We start from the raw sequence: 24,052 nt of genomic DNA on the forward strand, positions 1-24,052 counted from the left end.
GTTATTTTTAACCAAAGTTGCCATTATTACACCCAAAATTTCAGAGATGAAAACATTTATGATATGAAATATTGTAACCTTCCAGTATTGTCAATTTGAGTAGCATCTAATTCATATATGTCTTGTACTTTTGAAACAAATTTTTTGTAGGTCACTGTGCTCTGTTTTTACAATATGACAATTAGCCAGAATTCACAATTTGCCTACTCTCTCATGATCATCATTTTGTGTGCTCTTCGGCAGGAGCAATTGACCTGGCCAGAGTTGGATTAACTCAAGTTGGCCTAGACTGATAAATCCAAAAAGTTCACTGATGCGTTTAAAAATGAATCAATTTAAGAACTTGCCTTAAAAATATGACTTTAAAAAACTGCTAATAACAGGTAGTGTTGAACACCTGCGAGCAGAACGGCGCTATCCGTTACTGATATGCGGGCTCGTGACAGTTGGGGGGGGGGGGGGGGGGGCTTGAAAAATTTTGATCATATAGAGGGGGATTGAAAAGTTTTTAGGGTATTGATGGGGGATCTGAAAAAAATGTAAGATTTCAATCGCGATTCCTCCAGCCCCCCCTTAATCGTTATTAGTGAATGCAGCCTAAATTATCCAGAGTTTGTTTTACGGTAAATACTGAACTCCGTACATGCCTTGACTTCCAACTATCTATTATGCAAGTCTAGTTACATCTAATCCTTCACCTCCTGTAAAATTTACAGAAGATTGTGTCTTTCAAGAAATTTTCGTTTTTGCTCGTTGCTTTTTGCAATTACGTCTTCGACATTTCCTTCAATAATCAGTGTTTTTAGTCTCTTTCCTTGACTCTCCGCATCGGCACACACTCTGTCTGTTAATTCAGTCTTCGTTGTCGACGTTTTTGGACGGTCCATTTCTTGGGACTGCGTAGATGAAAAAAACTTCTGACATCAAAAGACACTTGAAATAGCCAAAATGAGCTAAACTCTGCACAGTACCTCTGGAAGGATTTGATGATTGTAGGATGCATGAAAACCGAAGTAACAGATATAATTTCTTGATGACATTTGTGTTATTATGAAAAACGCTCTGCTTTTAGTATGGAGCACCATAGTATGGAGCACTAATAATTTAATTCATTTGAAGTCATTTGGTGGCCATTTAGGGATGCTTTACACGACTGTAAACATGAACAAAGTTTGAATTGATTTAGATGACTGAGTTTACGACCACTGATTGAAGTGTGATGGAACGGACAAAGTATTCCTATCGGCAGTAACAAGAATCACAGCTGCACGTATTTACTGTATCACTTCAATGAACTAAAAAGAATGACCATTATATTTGGAACGTTCATGTTTAGTGGTTTTACCAGAGGAAAGTATTGATACAACACAGTTGGTTATTAGATACAATTGTCACCGCTACACGGTTACATTCGTAGTCATGGTAACCAACTTACGGGACACGTCGCCTAATTACGTTTCTTTTTCTATACAGTCTTTTGATAAGTACATGTTTTTCTTTCCTTCATTTCATTCTTTCATAAGAAGCAATTATTTCAATGAGCTTGATGAAAAAGTTCAATTGACCTCGAATCAGAGTAAGCCAGGTCCTGGGAATTTCTCTTGCCATGTAACGATGTGTATCGTCAAAACAGCCCTGTGTACTCTAGTCCACAGGCACTCGGGGAGTCTTTCAGGATTGGGTTCGGATCTCGATTTCATGCTGTAACTAACCCCACGGTATGAAATGAACAACCATGGATGTAAAAAATAGATCTAGTTTTTACATCCATGGAACAACCAACAAAAAAACACCAACTATTAAGTTGCCAATTACCCGTTTCTACGATGAAATAAACGTTTCCTATGATAAACTACCCCTCCGATGTGGACTTTTCTCAGCTATCTTAGGAGTGCCGTTTTCGGCAACAAAAGGCAATGAATATGAGTTTAATAGTGCCGATGAAATTGCTGCATATGAGACGTCCGTGGCTGTAATTACACTTACTGACGGTGAGTTGCGTGATTCGTCTGTTGGCTTCTGAAAAACAATGATCGTCCTAAAAGCGTGTCGCATTACTTCAAAATTGATCATTAGAGTCCGGTTTTGGTATAGCTAAGGAGAAATTGCCTTAATTACTGGGATGTGTATTTATGTCATCGCAGAAATGGGCGATTGAAAAATTGAGTGTTGTGTTTTAGTTGGTCGCTCGTTTCATACCCTGGGCTTAGTTCACGTGAGCCGACTGGGAACCCCCTCCTCCCGGGACTGAACAGTCCCGAGCACCTGTGGAATGCACATGATGCACTAGACAACTGTCAGATAAAGGTGAAGTGAGTTTTGTGTTCATTTTTTGTGAGCTTTTTCAACCACTTTAATCCTTATCTGTCTTCCTCAGGCTATTGCAGTGTTAGTCAATCCATTGACTTGCATCCATTGTGGAAATGCATTAAATATTGCAATATTCTCAACAGTTTCACAAAAAATTAAATGTGACAAAGCAATATCGAAAAAAACACATATTGAAAAAGTGGTGTCACCTTGCTAGAATCCCAGATAAAACTGCAACAAAAAATACTGCAGTGGTTTTTCTGAGTGTTTTTGATAAAGATATCATAATCTACTTCATTCCGGAATAAAAAGGGATGCACTGTGTTCTACAGACTCACTACAGCCAAGAAATCACATGATGGCAGTACAAACAAACCACATGTGTACAAATGCCAACAGAAATACATATATTTCTATGCATGTTTGTGGTCCATTTGAGTTCTGGGTTTAAACCAAACCATTGATCATGCTAATGAAAAGAAAAATAATCACCGCTGCTGAAGCTTGCTGGTTGTAACAGATTTTGAAATACTGAATGCACTGTACGTCAAAACGTTTCCACATTGACAGACGAATGGTTGCCATGGTTGTTTACAATATCAACAGATATCTTGCATTTATTAAATGTACTATGGCGTTAAGCCTGTATCTCATTTAATTCAAACCAGTATTTCTGATAACATAATAAGAATGATAACACCATGGCAACTACGAGACCAGTAACTGGTGACTCTAATTGTTTTAGAATCTAAGATACATGAATTCATATGATAAAACACTAGTTGTCACATGTTATTGCGTTGATAGGGCAAGGCAACTGTTTTCCATGCAAAATAGTTTGACAAAAAGTCACGGAGGACTGCATGAAAGCCTATTTGTTTCTCACTCTTCTCAATGATACAGCACCATGCCTTGTTTGATTATTTTGAAGATTTCAAACCAAGTGTACTGGCAACGCTCAATGTATTTGAGATTCTTAAAGCAGCTCAAAAAAGTCAGCCATCTCAAAGTGAATTGGTCAAATGAATGTATTCTTGTAATAAAGAATTTACACACATGGTCTGCATTCAAAATGTTGAAATACAAATGTTATAGCATCAAAAGGTTAGTATTGTCTCATTACTTTAACAATAGAGGAATGAACTACCTTTGCAGAATGTTAAACACTGTGCCTTTTAATAAGTACAATTGGACATAGGATGTAAAACCATGCTTAGCATTTGGATAGCCTTTCCAGGCATGGTTAAACTCACTGGTTTCAACTTCAGACAAAGTGAACACTAGTAAGGGCAATGTTTCATTTGCATGGCAAAATTCACAACGTTATTGCAATGAATGAAGAAATTAAGAATATTGCTTTGACTGCAATGAATTTCTCCAAGTGAAAGCACAATTCACCTAGTCTATACTGTAATGATTACAAAACATGCAAAGCTGTGGATTGATTTTCCTACAAGTAACATAGATTAGGTAAGCAAATTAACATCCATAGTATCAATTCTTCATTCTTTGTCAAAATGCACACATGCAAATGTCATGCAAAATACCAGCAAACTGAACATAGTACTGTAGATTTGTTGAAAAATACAATGAAAGCATTCAGGCAAATTAACATTGTATAATTCACTTGCAAAAAATTGGAAGATTAAAAAATGCAGATATTTCATGCAATGCTGAATATGAGATACAGTTGTGCAATATACCCAGACAAGATATCTGCATCCATGTAACACCATATTAAAAACTTACAAGAGGAGAAATATGTGTATAACATACTTGAGTATTGTGGAGAAAGCAAAGAAATATGTGTGGCAGACAAGGAATCTCCTTTGTTGTAAAATTGAATATAATCATTTCCTCTACAGTGAGATTGGATCTAATCATTTCCTGTGATGTAAGACTGAATATAATCAAAGTACCCTGGTACTGTTTAAATGCTCCATGTTGAGATTACACACTATAACAGGATACAGAATGTATATTCAGGTAGATTTGCCTTATCAATAATCATGTTATGACACATTATATTACATGTACCTATCAGACTGAATTATATTGTTCTAAACTTTATCAGGTTATCAACATTGTACAGGATCAAACCAATCCCACGTTTTTTTAATATTGCTTTACTTTTTTAAACTAGGTAACTGATTCAATAAATGAGGAACCAGGTATGTAGAATCTTCAAACAAAACTGAATTGATATTTAAATGTTCTCAACTAGGCCATATGGCTGATTCCTATTTCCAGTCTTCCTAGAATTAATGTGACGGACTGAAATCATAGTTATTATTGTGCAGGTAACGTAAATAAAAACAATACTCAATGCTTTTTAAACTTTATCCAGAACTATATCTTTACATTGTTTAATCTCTATATATGCAAAACATTTGACAATCAAGTCTATTTATAATAGAGAATTCCATTTACTGCTATCAAACAAAAACCCAAGGATGCCATGACAGCACTGGCCATATCATCTGAAAACTTACTCCAACAGCTGTGTTACAACATTTAACAGAACAAAAACAGAGGAACATGTAACATATAAAATAAAATATAAAAAGCTAATTTCAAAATTTCAACCATGAACTGTCAATACCATGTCAGAACACCACCTGTCATAGTTCATTGTCACCATCAAATTCAAGTATCTTTGTTTCAGAATGGAAGGTTACTCTGATCTACCAATATTAAAGAGAGTTAAAAAACAAAATGTCACTGGTCAAGTTGCTAAGATTTACTCAATAAACCCCTGTTACTTTGAAATAATCAGGTTCATTTTTATTGCAAAATGTATATAGCTATATGTAGGAAAGTTTTGAAAACTCTTCATTCCTGAAATATCTAGAATACAAACATTAAACCAGTGGCTGGGCTACATTGCCACTGTCAGCATAATATGGACACAACAGGCTACAGATGGCAGTATGCAGTATCAATCATTACCATTAGAATGGCACACTCTCTTATCAAGTAGTAAATGGCGCCCTCATGAACACCACGACAAACATTTCTCTCCTTAAATGTACAGCGTGTGACTGTTAAAGTGTTGTGGTTTTTTAGTAATTATTCTTTCACAGAAACTACAGTACTCTTAATGCAGTATTCTAGCTTTGTTATAAAATAATAAAAACAATCTGATCCATCAATTGTATGAAGCGGAATAACTTCTAAAGTAGGAATCAGGATGGCAAATAAACAAAAAACTAAGATAAGAATGGAGTTATTGGACTCATCCTAGAACAGTCATCATTCAAAACCATAATTAGCAGGCTTCATAAACTGTGACAGGATGAAACATGATATACCATGACAACATAATAATACCTCTACCACTCTGTTCAAAATCAAATTATCCACTTGGCAGAGTGAACCAGGTGTCCATGCATTATCAGTAGTTTACAATGTGAACACATCACCAACATTTCTTCTCTGAGAAAGAGAAATAAAAATGTAAAAATAACATGACATAAATTTCTTGCCTGCTTCCGTTTCACAACCATTCATATTGGTCAAGGGCAGAATATGTAAACATAGGGTTTGACTTAATTTGCAACTTAATATCAAAACAAAGAATCAAAAACCTTATGCTGGCACAATACCAGTTGTCCACTTTCATATTTCATTTTCATTTCATTATTCTCTTTTCACAAAACATACACTTTGCATGGTAGTTTCCTCTTCCTGAACATACAAAGCTGGCATAAAACATTCCAGTCTTTAACCCTTATCCTGCTAGCCCTGTCACTTACCCTCTTTATATACTTGGACATACTTGCTTTACATCATCTAAGTTGCCTTCAAATATTCAAGTCTTTGTAAAAATGCAACATGTGGGACATGTTATACCTCTCTGGTTTGAACCAACTTGACCTGATGGTGGCACATGAACTTGGCAAGATAAGGATTAAAGCATAGCAATTATTTTCAATGTCAGTGTCAAGGTTGCAGGATAGTATATAATTTTCATACCAAAGAACCAGTCTCACTACACTTATTTTGTTGACTTTGTAGATGTTGGGCTCATACCTGGAATAAGATAAATCTTTGAAAATTAAATATTTGTCTCCCTTCTATTATCTGAATACAGTTAGGAGAGAAAGGCTATTTCAATTGAAATTCAACAAAACATAAGTTGACTAAAAATAGAATTTCAATTAATACCTCATCGTTTAAGATGCACTGAGTCGTCGATAGATACACAGCCATGGAAAATCTGGGCTATCAGCATTATAAATATCAGATTAGCTATCATTGATAGCTATAGTTTGTACAAAACTATAGATAAAACTCAAAGAAACCAGATTTAATTGACAAATCAAATTTGGATGCCAATTGACTGATATCTATGATGGTTTATCTTTGACATGACAAGTCTGGTCTCTGCATGCCTAGCAGCAATAGATTCATAAGCATGGTCCTTAGAAATAAGCAAGAAATATACAACATAGGCTGATTTTCACATCTGTAATTTTGATGCATTCTGATACAAGAGCCTCATTTTTTGTAGAGTATTACAGGCAATTAACACTTTAAGCCAAGTGTAACACAAGGAGAGTATGAATTATACATAATAATATATATTATTGTACATGTACATCCAAAATATCAGTCCAAAGTTGGAAACCTCTTTGAAAGAAAAAAATAGAACATGGTCTAAATGTTCTGTTCAGATTCAGTGTTACTTTTTTAATAGTTTCAAGTCCATAAGTCACCGTTTGCATTGATTTTTGGATCAATGGTTGCACAGGGTTTGTTTTCACATTCTATCATCTGTCATTTCCAGGAACTGAGCATAGACATCACGAGAGCACTCCCCTTTGCTATTGAAGACAAATTTGTAGTAGCTTCCATCGGCACAGATAGCTAGAAAATGATAGGAAAGGAAAATAAAATTAGTCATATATGATATAATACCAATACAACTGTAATGTTTGCTTAATTCAATGACTGATGCATGGATTATGGACAAGTCATAACTGACAAACTGATTTTACAAAGACATACCTTTCTTTAATTTCAACATAGTATCTACAAGAAACATGATTTACTAAAGTATTTGTTTGATATTGGAGAAACATTTATATTTAGGTTTGTGTGTATTTTCATCTCAAACACACCTTTTCCAAAGACTAGTCCATGACATTTCTGGTTGCGACTTCCTTTCAGAAATAGCGCAACAATATGCATTTTCTTTTAGTTTCATGTCTTTTCATTCCGTCTCTGTTCCACAGAAACAGAAAAAAGGGTAGACACAATTGTTGGGGTTTTTTTTTTTGGATTGTTTTTGGGGGGTGTAAATGCATTACGTTAAGTCTTATTGCTGCTGCAGTTTTCAGTAAACCAAAGAATCCTTGTTTTGTTGGGAAACTGCCAATATTGATATTGACAAACAAAAACGCAGGCTAACAAGGACTGTAGAGTGACATAGAATACTCCATTCCATATCACTGAGATGTTAGAATGATCATTAAAAATATCAGCATGTTTGATATGTGTTATTCTGTCAATGGCCATTGTTTGAACACAAAAGGAGTTATTATAAATTTCCCCATGGCATGGCATCCTCTTTCTACCAGGCTCCATAGATAAACCATAGAAATAAATACAACTTGGGAGAAAGAGACTCAAGCCAATAAGGCTCAGACTATGAGTTCTACAGCAAAATTCAATTGTGAAATATCAATGTAATTCAGTAGAAATGGAGCTGATGTCAAAACAGTATGACATAGAAATGTTGTACAGATAGCTTACCTACAACTGAGTTGGAATCAGCTCCAAATGCACAGATACAATGTGATCCACCAGGGACTTGAAATCTTGAAAAGCTCCATTTAGAACTGAAATATTTTGGAAGAAAGCTTGCAGAGGCAAGACTGTGGAAAAGAGAGACATAAAAAATGAAGAGGAGTCGATACATTGTTTGCCTTTGTACAATGCATCACCATCATCAACAGACAAATGGATAATAATGACAGTAAGCTCTTGCTTCATAACTGGTAACAATTGAACTTGATCTTCGCTTTGCAAAACTACAGACGGATTAATTTATAACATGTCTATCATGAAATCAGTCAGAAAATAACTAATATCATAGACAGGCCTATTTCACAGAATATAGTAAAATGTAAACAGGTACATGTATGTGAAAGGACCTCATTTCACGCATGTGCCATTACCTTCTGTTTATGACTTGATACAGTTCTGTGCACATTGACACATAACAAGGCCAAAAACTTTTGATTGTTGCTAGTTTAGGAAATAGACCGATCATTTTTCAGTTTGTTTACAAAATATACAATAATTGCATGCATGTTTTCAGACCTTGTATGAACACCTGAAATTCAATGTTACAGACATGTAGACACAGTAATGGACACAATGACATGTAGACACAGTAATGGACACAATGACATGTAGACACAGTAATGGACACAATGACATGTAGACACAGTAATGGACACAATGACATGTAGACACAGTAATGGACACAATGACATGTAGACACAGTAATGGACACAATGACATGTAGACACAGTAATGGACACAATGACATGTAGACACAGTAATGGACACAATGACATGTAGACACAGTAATGGACACAATGACATGTAGACACAGTAATGGACACAATGACATGTAGACACAGTAATGGACACAATGACATGTAGACACAGTAATGGACACAATGACATGTAGACACAGTAATGGACACAATGACATGTAGACACAGTAATGGACACAATGACCAATGACTACTCACAGTCATCTACTGAGAGACATGAAGCAAGTCTGTGAATACAGCTCTGACATCTTGAAATGACAAGCTCTGTCACAGGGCATAACCTGTCATCTGCCTTTGGATATCTTGCTTTTGATGATTTGATACAGCACATTTATATTGTGTAACAAACAAGATTTCTATGAACTGAGCATTCACCTACCTTGACTGTTTATTCTTTTTAGGATCTTCAAGGGCAAATATATGAACAGTACCATGGTCACTAGATACACAAATCAAGGAAGAATCTTGGTTGAAACTTATACTGCAAAGACAAAAGTAACAGAAATTCAATGTTCACGTAATGTGGTGTATTATCACAAATGTATATATTCAGGTAGCATACATGTGTATTTGATTACATAAACATGTACATTTGATGCCAAGTAAGGCTGTTCAGGCAGTTCCTGAATTCAACAATAGAGGGCGCACTCTAAATTGCTGCAATTTGACTGACATCTGAAGGTTCTGAGCAATAACTGCACCTTTGTATAGTTTTTATTATGCACATATTTTGAGTGTTTATGCCCTCTATTCTGATCCACATGACACTGTTAGACCAGCTTGGTCCCTGAGTAGTAGACTATGAAGATAAAGTCTAATAGTGATATAATAAAAGGGAATTCCCAGCATGCAAGAAAACATGTGCTGGCATATGATTTGGAGGACATCATGGAGAGATTGGAGCTTCTGATCAGAGGTCAAAGGTCAACCTAGAGTCAAGGCAACAGAAACTGTGTAAAGAATTTTGTCAAAAGTGTAAGCTTTCATGAAACATAGATAGCCTTGTTTTTAAGTGTTTCATTGAATTTACAAAACTTTTTCAAATGTACCGGAGAACAAAAATCAAACTGAGAAGAGCAATGCAAAATTCATTTTTTGTAAATAATTTCACCAAGATGAAATTCATATATGTACCCTTGTTAAACCCTAACATAGCATTTATAGCATTTATAGCATAGCATTTGTTATATGACACTGAAACTCACCAATATATCATTGCACTTCCTGAGCCTCGTCTAAGTTCCTGAAGTTGTGAACCATTGCTTGTGTCAAATACTCTAATCAAGGTACCCTGATAAAGAACAACATTTCAAGGTTTCATTCAGCACCCATAGCTTACAAACACTCTACCTTCTTGATCATTGTTTATCAAATGAACTATTCCAAAGCTTTCATAACAGAAGTGAAGAATAACAGAAACTACACTCTATTTCTCTTTGTTTACATGTTTCTGTCTAGTACACTCCTGATGTAGTAATGTACACATGATGTATGTAACATACATGTACACAAAATGTTTACAATGTACGTAATGTACTTACAGTGTATGTGATGTATACACAATCCATGTAATGTACATCCATAGGCTTGAAATGGATAACTTGTTTCAAAGAGTGGATTAGCTACACTGTCAGACTTTTTCCCCTTAAAGCGCAGTGGTCGTCGCGCTGCGCGTGCGTGATTTTTTGTTGATAAACATACATTTTGTAAACATAAGTCTTCTCAACTTCAATAGGAGTGAGATGGGAGCAGTCCCCCACTTTGTTAAGGCCTTTGTAAGACTCAACATCATGCAATAGTAAAATATTAAGATCGGAAACGAACTTCAGTGGTGTATTTCTATCTATAAACTCGTGTAGTGCTACGAACATTGAGACACTGCACTCAGCACATTATGTCGCTGAGTTTACTGCACGCAGACACAGTGAACTAAAAGGTTTGATCGCGCGGCGATCACTATCAATGCAGTGATCGAAATAATCGGTGGCAATGGTGGCATTTGCCACCAAAAAACTGTCAATCTGCCACCAAAATTTTTTCTGGTGGTATTTTTCTGCCACTAAATTGTGGGTCATCATGTCATCGATCCTACAGCTTGAATGAAGGAACACTAGTCTGAAGGAACACGCGTTGTCTGACGGCTGAAAAACTCATTAGCCCCAAAAAAAACCCAAACTAATTGCGACATTTTGGCATGAATGAAAACACAGCGTAATCCAAACTTGTGATTGGCTAATCTCCATATCGATGACAGCAGCATTTGTACACTGGACATGTTGTTGCCCTCTGTGATAGCCGCATATGCAGTCATACGGCACAAGATAAAAGCATGTTGTGACATTTTGAAAACAAAGCCAAACTGCAGCCTGCGTGAATTAAATAACAATAAATACTTGCAATTCATTAGCCAGTACAGGGCTCAAAAATTCCTATCGCCCGACGCCCGTGGCTAGTGAATTTTGCGTTCGGGCAAGTAAAATCAATACGCTTCCGTCCGACTGGCAAGTGCACCAGCGGTTGAATTATCTAATTACCAAGCTCTGGACAATTCAAGCTAGAAAACGTATTTCATTAGGTCTGTACACGCCTACAATCATTGTAAGTCCTTCAACTCTCAAAAGTTTTTTTCTGAAAACCCTTGAAAATCCGCCAGACATCGCAAAATAATTAATCGTTCTTGCTGTTGTGAAACACAAAAAGTCGTAAAAATACAGTTTTGCGACATGTTCTCTCCGACGACACGGAGTGAACTCACTGTTTTGTATGTGTGCCGTAAAGTGGTATGCTCTTGACAGTGGTTGCCATTCTCTTTGTGCAAGTGCAGCATGAGTCGTATGACAGTCGATCGGCTTCACGCGACAGTGTAATTGCATCCTGTGCTTGGTAAATGGATGTAAACTTATTCGAAGCCATGGATCTCGGCAATGCTTACTGTTCAACGTAAATCAACACCCAGATGAAAAAGTACAAGTTTACATCGTAGTCGAAACGGGCTCAGTCGACCAAGGAGGCCACATATTGCAGCTACGTAGTGCGTGAGATGCAGACAGTTTCAAATTACGTGACCTTGGTTGTTAGGGATCGGCTCTCACTTACAGAAAACAAATCTGCACTGAAGAGTAACGAAAACGAAACTTGAATCTGCTCTCTTGACGAATACATTTATCAAAATAAAACTTTGAAAGACGGCTTTGCTCTGTGAGTAAACATGTAAACAGGTAAAAGGGTTGCAGATGTACATGTGCGTATGCATTGGCAGATAAACACTAGCAGAGCAGTTGTTTGTGATCTCAGCTTGATAACAAAGAGCAGCAGCCAGCTCATAGTATGCACATTGTAAATCACACAATCTTATTACTCTTATGCAAAAGATTTTAATTTGGATTAGGTTGTGGAAAAATTCCAAATTCAAAGATGTTTTCTAGATGGCCAAATCTACAGAAAAAAACTAAAGTATTCTCATGTTTCTTCAGCGACATTTCAGATTTGGTAATAGTCCTTCATTTTAACAAGAATGTAGTTCATGTTTGAATCTGTTTTTTCCCTCTTTGAATTCACTTCATATGGCCAAACTCTTGCTTTCTGTTACAAATTACTAGTACAGTTATTAGAAATTTAGGGCAAGTAATTTTTCCTGTCGGGCAAGTAAAAATGAAATTCACGTGTCCCACGGTTGGTAAGTTTGAAAATTTTTTTTCGAGGCCTGCAGTATGGGTTGATTTTTTGTGATGTGTACTCACCATATTTTCAAGAATTTATAAATTAGAATGAGTATGTGGCAATGACAAAATGTTGTATTATACCGATCACATGATGTATTAAACTGCCACCAGATTTTTCATAATTGCCACCTGATTTTATATCCGGTGGCAAACTTTTGCCACAAGAAATAAAAAGATATTTCTATCCCTGCAATGCTATGTACAGTACAGTGAAAATACATAACTAAAATGATCAACATTGCATATATATGTAGACCAGCAACAAGCACAATGCCTAACACAAAAATTACACTCAAGACCATGATCGGCAAGCCAGAGCAGGACACGGGAGATGTTGTTGGGAGACGGTCACCGCGTTGACGTACACGGATATAGAGAATCCGGTCCCACAACGTACCGGCCCGCTACGACTGGCGCTACAGCTAACACACAGCATCGTACGCAGGGCTAGCTAAGAGTTGCCGACATCGACGGTTATTTACGACAAGTGAATAAAAGACTGGCATTTTTGGAAGCGATCGAGTAGCTGAGGTAGGCAGGGATACGACTTGGGCCCAAGAACGCTGAATTTCGGCAGTAATTTGGCTTTTTACGTCAAGTCCCAAAATGGATTTGAAGCCACCGACCCTAGTACGTACGGGTCTTTGCAGGGCTGTGGTGAGCGGGGCGATTAGTTTTAGCGGAACACACAGCATCGTACGCAGGGCTAGGCCCACAACCAACTGTTGATCACCATGTCTTACTTCTCCTAGTATTACGTGGTAAGAAATAGTACAATGACTGGAAAAAATAAACAAAACGAGCGGGTTTTCGCGGCATTTGGCAGGAAATTGCACGGCTACACGTGCATAGACGTATCGAGAGATCCTGTGCCCCGGTCCTGTGCACGGTCATGGCAGTGATCCAACCGCTAGCTGGTGTAGGCCTACCGGTGCTGGGCAAACTTCGTGTTGTACCTCCTGATTGCCGGGTAGGTCTGAATCCTCTTTTAGATGAGATTACCCCCACATAACAAGAAGACCTATGAAAGGTCCTTCGCTTGACTTGATACCTGTACTCAGAATTCTCGTTTGCACCCCCAAACGGGGTAAACTTTGTAGTTGAGTTGGATTCTCCACAGCCGAGTGTAGCGCGTTATATACTAGTACCCGGTTTGACACGGACGCTCATACAGACCACGGAACGGAACAGATGCAGAGATGCTTCTTGCTGCAGCGGGCATTGCTCTGCGAGCTGTAGATTTCTGTCGGGCCTCTTATAATGAAAGCTCTCGTCCTTGCTAACGATGTCGAAAACTTGAGCCCGGTCGTTGATAGTCTGTTGGCGTATACATGCGTACGTCAAGCTCTATGGCTCGAGCGATAACAGTAGCCGAGCCCAATTCAACTGATTCAAGAAAATCATGAGCAAATGTGATCTCACTCCAGCGTGCAATCATTGTTCAATATTCAGCAGATATTTAACTTAGATTAATTGACCTTTTATTGCGTGTTACATTTGGATAGTTGGTCTGCTTGTGACAGATCAGCCGCCATTTTAACAAGCGGCAATATCGCAAACATTACAATCAACACGTAACATGTGCGGCGTTCTTGGATTTGTTTACAACAGAGGGGGACCCCCTCAGGAGGATGCGCAGCGCGACGACCACTGCGCTTTAATTTGAACTCCATGCTTTTACATTTGGAAACAAGTTATTAGACATCTGAGTGAAAAAAATCACAGTGAAGCCCATGTATGACTGGAACAATTACTTATTAACAGTAGTCAGTAGCTCTTCAGTTTGTGTTAGCCAATTATAGGCTGTGTGAGTACACCATACACAGTGTATGATTGTACTAGACTATGAAAGCGCAAATTAAACTGAATAGATGTGGTCTGTATTCTATAGCTTCCAAATGAAGTCATGTCAAATAGATTATTTGTTAAGAGAATTTGTGTGATGGATCCACTAGACACAAGGTCTCAAATGGTTTACACTTCCACAAATGATGTCTTTCAATGATCACTGGTTCTTCTTAACTTTTTAACATTACTGTTCGCTATCAAACTCATCTTTTTACATGACAACCCCTTTACATAGATCTGCATATTTATTAGAGTATCACTAAAGATTGCAAAAACACAAGTAGGAAGACTTTATACACTGCAATACCAGACAAACTGATATACATTGTATGTACTATGTAGAGTACATGTATTGGTAAAAAAACAGACATATCACATGGCAAACTGAGTCATGGTGTTTGTACAATTGTATTGCACTTTCTTTTAGAATGAACCTGCTACACAGTAAAGATTGTCAGAATGCCTTGTCTGAAAACTATCAACTTCCTGCTGAACAGAAACAAGAAACTGTTACATGTACATTGTTTTTCTGTACTTCTTTCTTGAGATTGTATGTCCTAACATTTCCTTAACAATTTATACAAATTAGAATTTTGGAACTTTACCATTTTTTATAATTTTTCATTTTCATATAATCATTTTCATTTTATCGAGTTTTGAAAGAAATTTGTCAAAGTCATACAAGCTTTCTAAATTTAAGTATAGTAAAAAGAGAGGATTGCAAATTCTGCTGAGTGCTAACTCTTGAGATCACAAAAAGTTGATAAGGGTTAACAAGTTCATTTTCAATCATGAATTCTAAAATGATGTAATACAGAGGGGATTAAAAACATTGAATGTATCTGGAGAGTTTCTTGCATTGCTGTTTTATTTGTCAATATTACTGGTACTCAATCATTACAAGCAATGTGATGTTTAAGGCTATTGTAGGGGCTATCTTAAAACACTAACCGTGTAGTACCTTGTTTTCAGAGTTAGTCATCTTTTTGTTGCAGTAGATGGTAAAATGCAGTGCAGGGGGGGAAAACCGGATATTCGGTTGGCCATGGCGACAATTTCAGGGTTAAAAATATGAGGAAATTTGTGGCAAAGATATCTATTGAACGAAAAGTCATACAACAACCGAATTTTTTCTGTAGCATTCAGATGTATATGTATTACAATATGAACCTAAATCTATGACTGTATAAGATGTCAATATAAATTAAATCATAGTCATCTCGGTAAGATTGAAAAATTAATAAATTTCACAACTTTCCGTCAAGTTTCTACTATGACATGATTGGATGACCTTGTTTTTTGAGGTTTATTTTGTAAAGTATTTAATTTCACATATGTTGGCTGATTTTCATTGCATTCCAACCATTCTTTCAAGAGTTACATGTATTACTGCCACAAGAAACGAATGCAGTACAAAACACAATTGTTAGGAGTATTGGATTGAAATGTTTACAACATAAAGGTGATACTCATACTTCCTGCAAAGTTTACTACCTCAAAATAGGGTATTGGACAAGTTTAAATTGTCAGTTAGAATTCTATTTACAAAAGCCTGGTTGAAATTGCTTTCTAAGTGAAAAATGAACTGTTAATTATCAAAAAAACATTGATTTTATAATCAGCATGATAATGAAATTCATGTGAGATTCTTTACTTGTTATGTATATGGACACCATAATGTCTAATATGGTTTGTTTTCTGGTTTAATTGCTATACCTGAATGAAAATCTTCATATGCCTTACAGTAATATCCACACAAAATATAAAACAGAATCATTTGTTGCAAATTTCTTCCCGATTACTCATTGATCTGGTTTTTTAGACTGCAATTAGTCTCAAACTCACAATTTCCACAACGCCATATTTTTACCTCGGAAAAAGCTGCTTCAATAAGCAAGCAAATGGTCACTACTTCATACATGATGCCATAACTCAACAAAGTTTTTAGGCAACCAAAAATAGCGATTTACCTGTTTTGAATATATAATTTGACTAAATAAAATTTGACCAGGGGTCAGTGGGAAAAAAACGCGATTTTTCTCGATTTTAGTTAATATTTTTTGAAGAATGATATAGCTTATTTGAAAGTATACATGTCGAGGGTGACAATGAAGGAAAAAAATAAAATTTGATTTTTTGAGCATTTTGACCGACATTAGCCCAGACGATGGCCTTAAATGGACACCAACAAATGGAAGTTGAGGCTTGGGCTGTCAACATCTTAGAATTCTTGAGTTACAGTAAACAGATCTAGAAAACTTGTTGGCACGTACAGTACTACTAGGAATGCAATTTTAAGCTTTGTTATATTGCTTTCTCGATAAAAATGAGAGTAAACCTTGATGGTCTGATTTGTGATGACATTAAATCAATTCATGTTGCTGTACACGTGGTAACATAAAGGTAATTTATTTGATGCTGAAAACAATTGGTGATAAGTCAGTTATTTGAGAGCTCATCACTACAATTGACTTTTTCCCATCAAGTTAACATTTCTCAGAACTAACAAAAGTGCAAATAAGTCCCATAAACATAGTAATATTTTCAATTAGGCTCTACATTTTCATCCCTGTACATAATTATTATTAGAAAGATTCATTTTTTTATTTCCATGAGAAGCAAAGATAATGGACACCCATCTGGAAACACAAGTGTCTACTGAGTTATACAGGAGTGTGTACATGACATAAAAAGATCAAAATGCAGTAGATATTTAGAGTTGATTAGTTAATGTATGATATAGTTTACAATGCAAAGCATGTGCCGTTTACACTTCTCACTGTACAATGCAATGTCACTGCACAAGTCCAAGTCCAAGTAACTAACATCCTTGTGAAAACATATAATGTTACCATTGCATTTGGTCGATGTGGAGATCCAGAGATGACACCAGACATATGAGTCTTACCTTGTCTGATGCTGTAGCTAATCTAGTACCTTGAAGGTTTAATGCAATACAACTGAGCGATGACTCATGGGCGGCCAAATCTAATGGTGCTTTCTCTGTATTGGCAAGGTCTATAATTTGTACATGGCCGGTCCTCCTACCAGGAAATGCTAGTAGTGAATTATTACTGTTGGGACACAGTTGGCACAGACCTTCAAAGAATATGAAATTCCTGTTAGTAGGTCATTACTTCAGATACTATACCGTATGCAAATACAAAAATTATTTGGCAGCCAAAACCATATTTATCAAATCACTCATCTACAGCTTAGTAAAGAAACACTTGTTCTTATGGGCAACACTTTCGATTGTATACAGTTTGTGGGATCTGAGTGTTTTGAAAGTGTGGCCAACATGTACATAGCCACTGGCTGTTTTGTCCTAACAGTTTGAGAACCTCTGCTATGGCATTTTCACTATAATTTGCAACTGTACATTGGTCAAGCATATATACAACTACATGTATGTTATGCCCCAATGTGCCCTGTAACTGACAAGGTACGTGAACTCTTTGAGTCATTGTTTGAATTTTCTAAAATTCCATTGAGTCAACCAATACTAATACATTCAATATTTTCTAGAATCTGAATCAGTGATAATACTTCACAGCCAGTGGTGCACACCAAGCTAAGTTGAGGCATAGTGACGGTTTGGAGTGATATTTCCTGTAAAATATGAAACCTTTGGATTTTGAAGAAATAAACTGATTAAGAGCAAGGAGTTCTTACCTTTTGGATTATGACAAGTTTCAAACACATGAAGCTGCTGTGGGTTTTGTGTAAATGTATAAACTTTGATCATGGCATCAAGAACCACAACAATCCTGAAAATATGAAATAATGATATTATTAAATGCAATATATCCAATCAGTAGTACAGAATGCTGATAGTATTGGAGTTCACAGGAGTATATTAAACTGATGTCAATACTGGTCATTTTCTATGGTTGTACATGTAGTACCTGTGTAAGTTTTGGCAGAAGACAATCTGTAACATAAATCTAATTGAATCCAGTCACTCAAGCAGAAGTCATGGCTCCGCCATAACTGCTGTAATCACACTGATTAACGTACTTGAATAGATTTACCATGAAACAGTGGACATGAAAAGTTAACGCATCCATACAGTCACGCAAGTATTACCAAGTAAGACTTAAAGGTATATGTTGTATTCCACCTTTGTGATATCTCTCATGTGACAATGTGATTCTCTTTGGAACCTGTCAAGGACATACAACATGATGCTTACCTGTCTCTTCGAAGTCTGACTGCCTTAACATCACTGGAAAATTCAAGTTCAATTACATGCTTCTTCTTCAAATCATCCCACACCATAACTATGGATCACACAAAGATTACGTACATTTGATTATTTAGAAGCTCAATGATCATAACCAATGCTATGGTTGACAACATTGTTGGAACAATTTCCAGATCACCCACACAATGTACTACTTTGTAGCATCACCAAACAGCTCTTTCAAACAAGCTTTTGTAATTGTGTCCACAAAATGATGGCCTACTCCCTGTTGCTATAGGATTCCTTGAAAGCTAATTAGAGTGCAAGCAGAAAGTTCAGGCTGATTTTAATAGTTACCTTTGTTTTGAGGGTACTTGGGGTTTTTACCTCCTCCTACCAATGCCAAGTAATTACATCTGAATAACATTTCAATATGACCAATTCCTCCTTCTGAAAAATCTAGTCATGAAAATCAAAATCAACATTACATGTAGCATGACTACTGGTTGAAAAATATTCAAAAGAAACATTTTGTAGAATTAATGTATGAAAATATATTGCATGTATGTATGTACATTGCATGTATGTAAATGTTTTGCCAAGGTTTGGGAATACAGATAAATGACATGAAATCATATCTTTTTTTATCTCAAAATGTGATTAGATCCTGGTAAAATGACTGATACAACTTTGTTACATTCATTAGCTCAAAGCTCTACTTACATCACTGTCCAAGCAAAAATCCATGAACACATTCCTATACTAGTAATAGTAAAAGCATTGTACATGTATGTCATGCACTTTGTGTGTGAATGTTGGTTCATAGGGCAGTAAGTGTCTATGTGTACGGGGTGTATATTACATTTACATAGTACAGAGTGAACACATACATCTACTGGATGTAGCTGACAGAAGTACATGTACTTGGAAGTATTTCATTACACAATTGGTTGGATCTTGTTTCCGTAACATTCTAACATATTTCAAGAAATGCATTTTGTCATTAAGAATCAAATTCACAGAACTGAATGTAATCTTTGAATAATTAATGAATGGTCAAGTCATGGTACAGTAAATATGAATGACTGTTCCGGATTTGTAGAATTTCATTCAGCTGGATTGTATATCACTTGTACCAGTAAATAAAACTATTTCCACCACTAAAGCAACATGCTGAAGTCAATGTAATCTTTCATTGGCAGTTTTTAGGGATTCATATCCATCTGCTCAGATGGGCTCCCTGTCTAGTATATAAACCCACAGTGGAAACCACTTTCACATTCTTTAAAATCTGATACATTATTGCTTACGATGTAACAAGTCTTATGGTATGCAGATCTCTCCTTACACTTGGAAGGTGACATTGAGGCAGATAATCATTCATTAAAGAGTTAGGAAGATGTAAATAACAAGGAATCATAAAATTGAAAGTTAAGAACATACCCTGTCTTTCTTTTTCCTTGAGTGGATCACAGTTATACACCCGGAAGCCATTTTCCATGCCACATGAAAAGCACCCTGAAAAATAGCATGATATGATGGATTATGACAAGTCAACAAGTTGGGAAAAGTAATGTTTGTACAAAATAAAGTGCAAGGGTCAACATTAACTTGATTTACTTTCAATTTGAGGTGAAATAAGATTTAACATTGCTCCTCTAATCAGAAAGCGCTGTGTCGTATTGGTCTATCACACAAACTCCAACATCTCATGGTTAACTCTTTCATTATGAGACGTTGTTACATGCCCAATATTTACAATAGAGTGGCAGTGCATGGACCTCCACACTGGCAAATGAATGGGGTGAAAGGGTTAGAAAGGCAAAAAATGTTTACATCACTGAGCAAATATTTTGTTTTAAATCTTAGTTTTATACTTGTTGTAAGAGATTTAAATGTACAAATGTAACAGCTTAAAAGTATACTAACATTCAACTCTAGAATGTTACGTCCCAGCTCATATAACTCAGAGAGATACATGTATGACATGATGAATCTTGAACTACGATAGATTGTATTACAAAATTGATTTCTGTTAAAAACGAACTATATTTAATGTTAAAAAACACAAGTAACATGTGAAATTTCAATTGAGAAAAGTATTAAGTATACTGGTATACCATTATACTGTGTAGATCTGTTCAAGACCAATTGCCGTCAGACATACACATGCTTGTCAGATTATTGGTGACTGACATTTCATTGTACTTGCATACATTATGAAAGTTATAAGGACATCAACATCCGAGGGCAAAGGCCCCTTCATTTGATCCTCATACAATGTTAGTGATATGTTCTATATAAAGCCTTACAGTTACTTTTGGAGATGTCAATGTCACTTGTTTGACATTTTGTTGAAGATACATCATCAAATGTAATATAAAATTCACATGTCCTTTGCTAGGAAAAATGTTAATTGTTGGTTGAATCATGGACATAAAAAAAATTTTGTACATCCATGGTTGAATGTGAGTTACATGTAGACCTAAAGATGCAATTCAGAACATGACACCAAGGATTATGGTCAACTATTACTAACTCTTCCAGCAAACTTTTGCCTTCATTTTGCCTAATGCCATACATAGTAGAAGAGAGACTCTATGCTGAAACATCTCCAGGATTTAGATCATACTCTGGTTCTGAAACTGGTCAATGCTAGTGATAAGGATATTGCATAGACTGTATTGATTTATGACATCTGCAGACTCACTATCTCTGTAATCTACTATGGGCAACGGAAGTTTATAAATGTTGGATCTTCCCCAAATGATTCAACATTTATTCAAACATTATCCCAAGCCTTGCTTTAGCTGCAATAATTGTAGCCCTCAGGCAGTGCATCAGCTTCTTCTGTTATGTTGCCTGTTGGACTACAATTGAAAGGGCACAAATTTGCTGGGCACAGAAACAGTCACACAGCCAGTATATTTTCCTGTATCTCATAAAATATCACCATGGTTTTGCTTCCTGGTCATAAGTGATGCCATCTACACAAACAAAATGATTGACAGTGTGTACTTTTGACTCAAAAACAACGATTTTATGGCTCTGAGTGAAGTTTTCTTCAAATATGCTGCCATCTTGCATCTTGCCTCGACCTCGCCAAACCATAGACAGTAAAAGTGAAACTACTGTTTTTTAATAAACGTTGTTTTCCACTTTTAAGAAAACATTGTCAACCATTTCATTAGCATAGATGGCAAAATTTCCACAATGGAAAATTTGCTGCCTCTGCAGCCATTTCTGTGCCAGCAGATCTGCAGGGCAAAATTTCTGCGCTTTCAATGGTCCAGAACTGTAACCCTTCAGGCCAGCTACATAGCCAACATGACAGAAGCCAAATGGCTAAAATTATTGCAGCTAGCCTTGCTTTATATGCTGCGGATAGTGTAGCTGTAGATATGTAATGGTGCTGTGGCATATTGACTGAGCTAAGGTCAGGGGTCTTTGCCACAGAACAGCTGCGAGTCAACCTACATGTATAGGCGTTTTGTTTTATTTGTAGTTTACTATGACACTATTCAATGTCACTGATTTAGCTTGTAAAATAATGAAATGTATTTGCCTTTGAATAAATCAACCTTTACCCACTTTATCTACAACTAATTCTCTACTCCTGAATAAGAACATGCATTTTCAACCATTTTTTCCTGTGAGCCATCAATGGTTTCTCAAATTGCGAACTTTTGACCTCCAATGTACTAAATGCACTATACGCTGGAGGGCAAAGGGTCATATTCGAGCAGAAACTGTTGACAGCTCATGGAAAACCGGTTGAAAATACATGTTTTCACTGTCATGATAGGATGAGTAAGAGATCAGTCGTAGATAGTCGGTGATACAGTAGCTACAGATTGAATTATTCAAAGGTCAACCTATTTCATTATTTTGTGAGCTAAATCAGCAACACTTAATGGTATTGTTTTGTAGTGGAATCTAACCCTGTACACATGACTCTGAAGTCTTTTCTCACATTTTTCTTGTTTATCATACTTCATTACAAAATTTCTCATTGTGTATTTCACAACCTTTTCTGTACAGAATGTAAACAAACCATGACAAAGCCTAAAGAGGAGAAACTGTTACTCAAAAACCATATTATGCAGACAGAGGTTTACACAATACAACCTATGTATTCAATTATTCAAGGAAAGGTCCACAGGATGGCGTTGACAGGCATTTGTCAAACATCTGCAACACTTACAGTGAACGGTCCACACAAGGCGGCTAATGAGCCACATGAGGAGTTCACTATGGGTTATGTTGCGTGTCTTTGACTGCTGTCAAATACCCTTGTTTCTAACCCTGCTCAATGAGATAGCTGGATTGTGAGTGAACATGCCAATAGTTCTCATATGTTCTATTGTGTCCCGAACTTTTAGAATCACTGCCGGGGTATATGCATCAATACATATACTGTAACACAGTATATGTGCTTTGTGGTGCGGAGGATCTCACCAAGAAAGTGATGCCTTACTCATGTGGGCCAATGTAACAAAGTGGGTCGTGGTTATAAAAGTTTGTTAACCCGCAAGAATGCTTTACAACTGCAAAAGGCATTCGAGTTTTAACCAAACTGAGCATACGATGAACGAAATATTAAAGTGGGTGGGTGGATCATCGATGCATCAGTGCAGTACATGTACACAAACTAGCCCGCGACGTCATCCGGACTTACCTTGGTCTTGGTTGAATCCGGAGTACAACAGACCGTTACCATGGGGGTTGTGAGGCCCTAAATTCATTGTCTTAGATGAGAAATTACGTACACAGATTACAGATACGTCATGAACGAGAGACTACACGAACTTAGTCCACGGCACAGACTACGACTTACATTCCACCATATTGGATTTTGCTCATTGTTTGTCCCCCCAAGTTAGTAGAAATTAATGACAGACATCTAACAGTAAACAGAATTGATGTGCCTTGCACCGAAGCAAAATTCAAGTTTTAGCATTATTAACACTTTTAAATTTAATAAATCTAACGTATTTTACTGAAAGTGTCCTTGGATATATATGCTGCTGAGTAGACATTGTGCTCACATTTGGTTACATTTTTCTTCGAGTTAAAGGCTCTGAAATCACGAAACGCAGCTTCTTATAACGCGAGATTTCCACGTGAACCGACCACTCATCATGGCTAATCTTCATAGGTTTGCAGTTACTCTGTGTAGGAGTGCTACCCTCGCCTCCCGCCACATCCCAATTGCATCGTCGCCGGCCGGCAGACATCATTTTGCAAGATGTATGTCAACAGGTGAGTTTGATGTGTCGACAGTTGTATAAGCGTACACGCGCGCGGCAACAAACCTCTGGTATTATCACGTCTGGCATGTGCGGGCGGTAGTGTGCTTTAAAGTTTAAGATAACAGATAATTACTATTACGAAATCTCAGGTACTGAGAAAATACT

General features: G+C 36.6%; 2 protein-coding genes across 2 annotated transcripts in view; one reads left to right on the forward strand and one right to left on the reverse strand.

Annotated features, from left to right (window-relative positions):
• Window positions 1–3,324: 3,324 nt before the first annotated feature.
• Window positions 3,325–23,508, reverse strand: LOC139152124 (WD repeat domain phosphoinositide-interacting protein 3-like). Its single transcript, XM_070725217.1, has 10 exons — window positions 23,314–23,508; window positions 20,079–20,153; window positions 18,993–19,094; window positions 18,645–18,732; window positions 18,125–18,219; window positions 17,358–17,548; window positions 10,085–10,170; window positions 9,259–9,360; window positions 8,068–8,189; window positions 3,325–7,179 (listed from the first exon to the last, which is right to left on the reverse strand). The coding sequence occupies exons 1-10, from the start codon at window positions 23,378–23,380 to the stop codon at window positions 7,073–7,075; spliced, it is 1,035 nt and encodes a 344-aa protein (XP_070581318.1). The 5' UTR covers window positions 23,381–23,508; the 3' UTR covers window positions 3,325–7,072.
• Window positions 23,509–23,719: 211 nt separating this feature from the next.
• Window positions 23,720–24,052, forward strand: part of LOC139152130 (enoyl-CoA hydratase, mitochondrial-like) — a 30,193-nt gene continuing 29,860 nt past the window's right edge. The window contains exon 1 of the mRNA XM_070725223.1: window positions 23,720–23,897. Coding sequence (XP_070581324.1) covers window positions 23,777–23,897 — 121 coding nt within the window. The 5' untranslated portion in view covers window positions 23,720–23,776. The remainder of the gene's footprint in view (window positions 23,898–24,052) is intronic.

This window comes from Ptychodera flava, chromosome 15 (genome assembly GCF_041260155.1).
Source record: "Ptychodera flava strain L36383 chromosome 15, AS_Pfla_20210202, whole genome shotgun sequence".
NCBI classification, from domain to species: Eukaryota; Metazoa; Hemichordata; class Enteropneusta; family Ptychoderidae; genus Ptychodera; species Ptychodera flava.

What these genes read in the sequence shown, in the direction of transcription:
- LOC139152124 (XM_070725217.1), bottom strand. Translation starts at nt 23,380, where the DNA reads ATGAATTTAGGGCCTCACAACCCCCATGGTAACGGTCTGTTGTACTCC. An exon ending in GTCAGACTTCGAAGAGACAG is followed by an intron (nt 18,220 to 18,644) that starts GTAAGCATCATG and finishes TCATATTTTCAG; the next exon opens with GATTGTTGTGGTTCTTGATG. An exon ending in AACTTGTCATAATCCAAAAG is followed by an intron (nt 17,549 to 18,124) that starts GTAAGAACTCCT and finishes TATTCTTTGAAG; the next exon opens with GTCTGTGCCAACTGTGTCCC.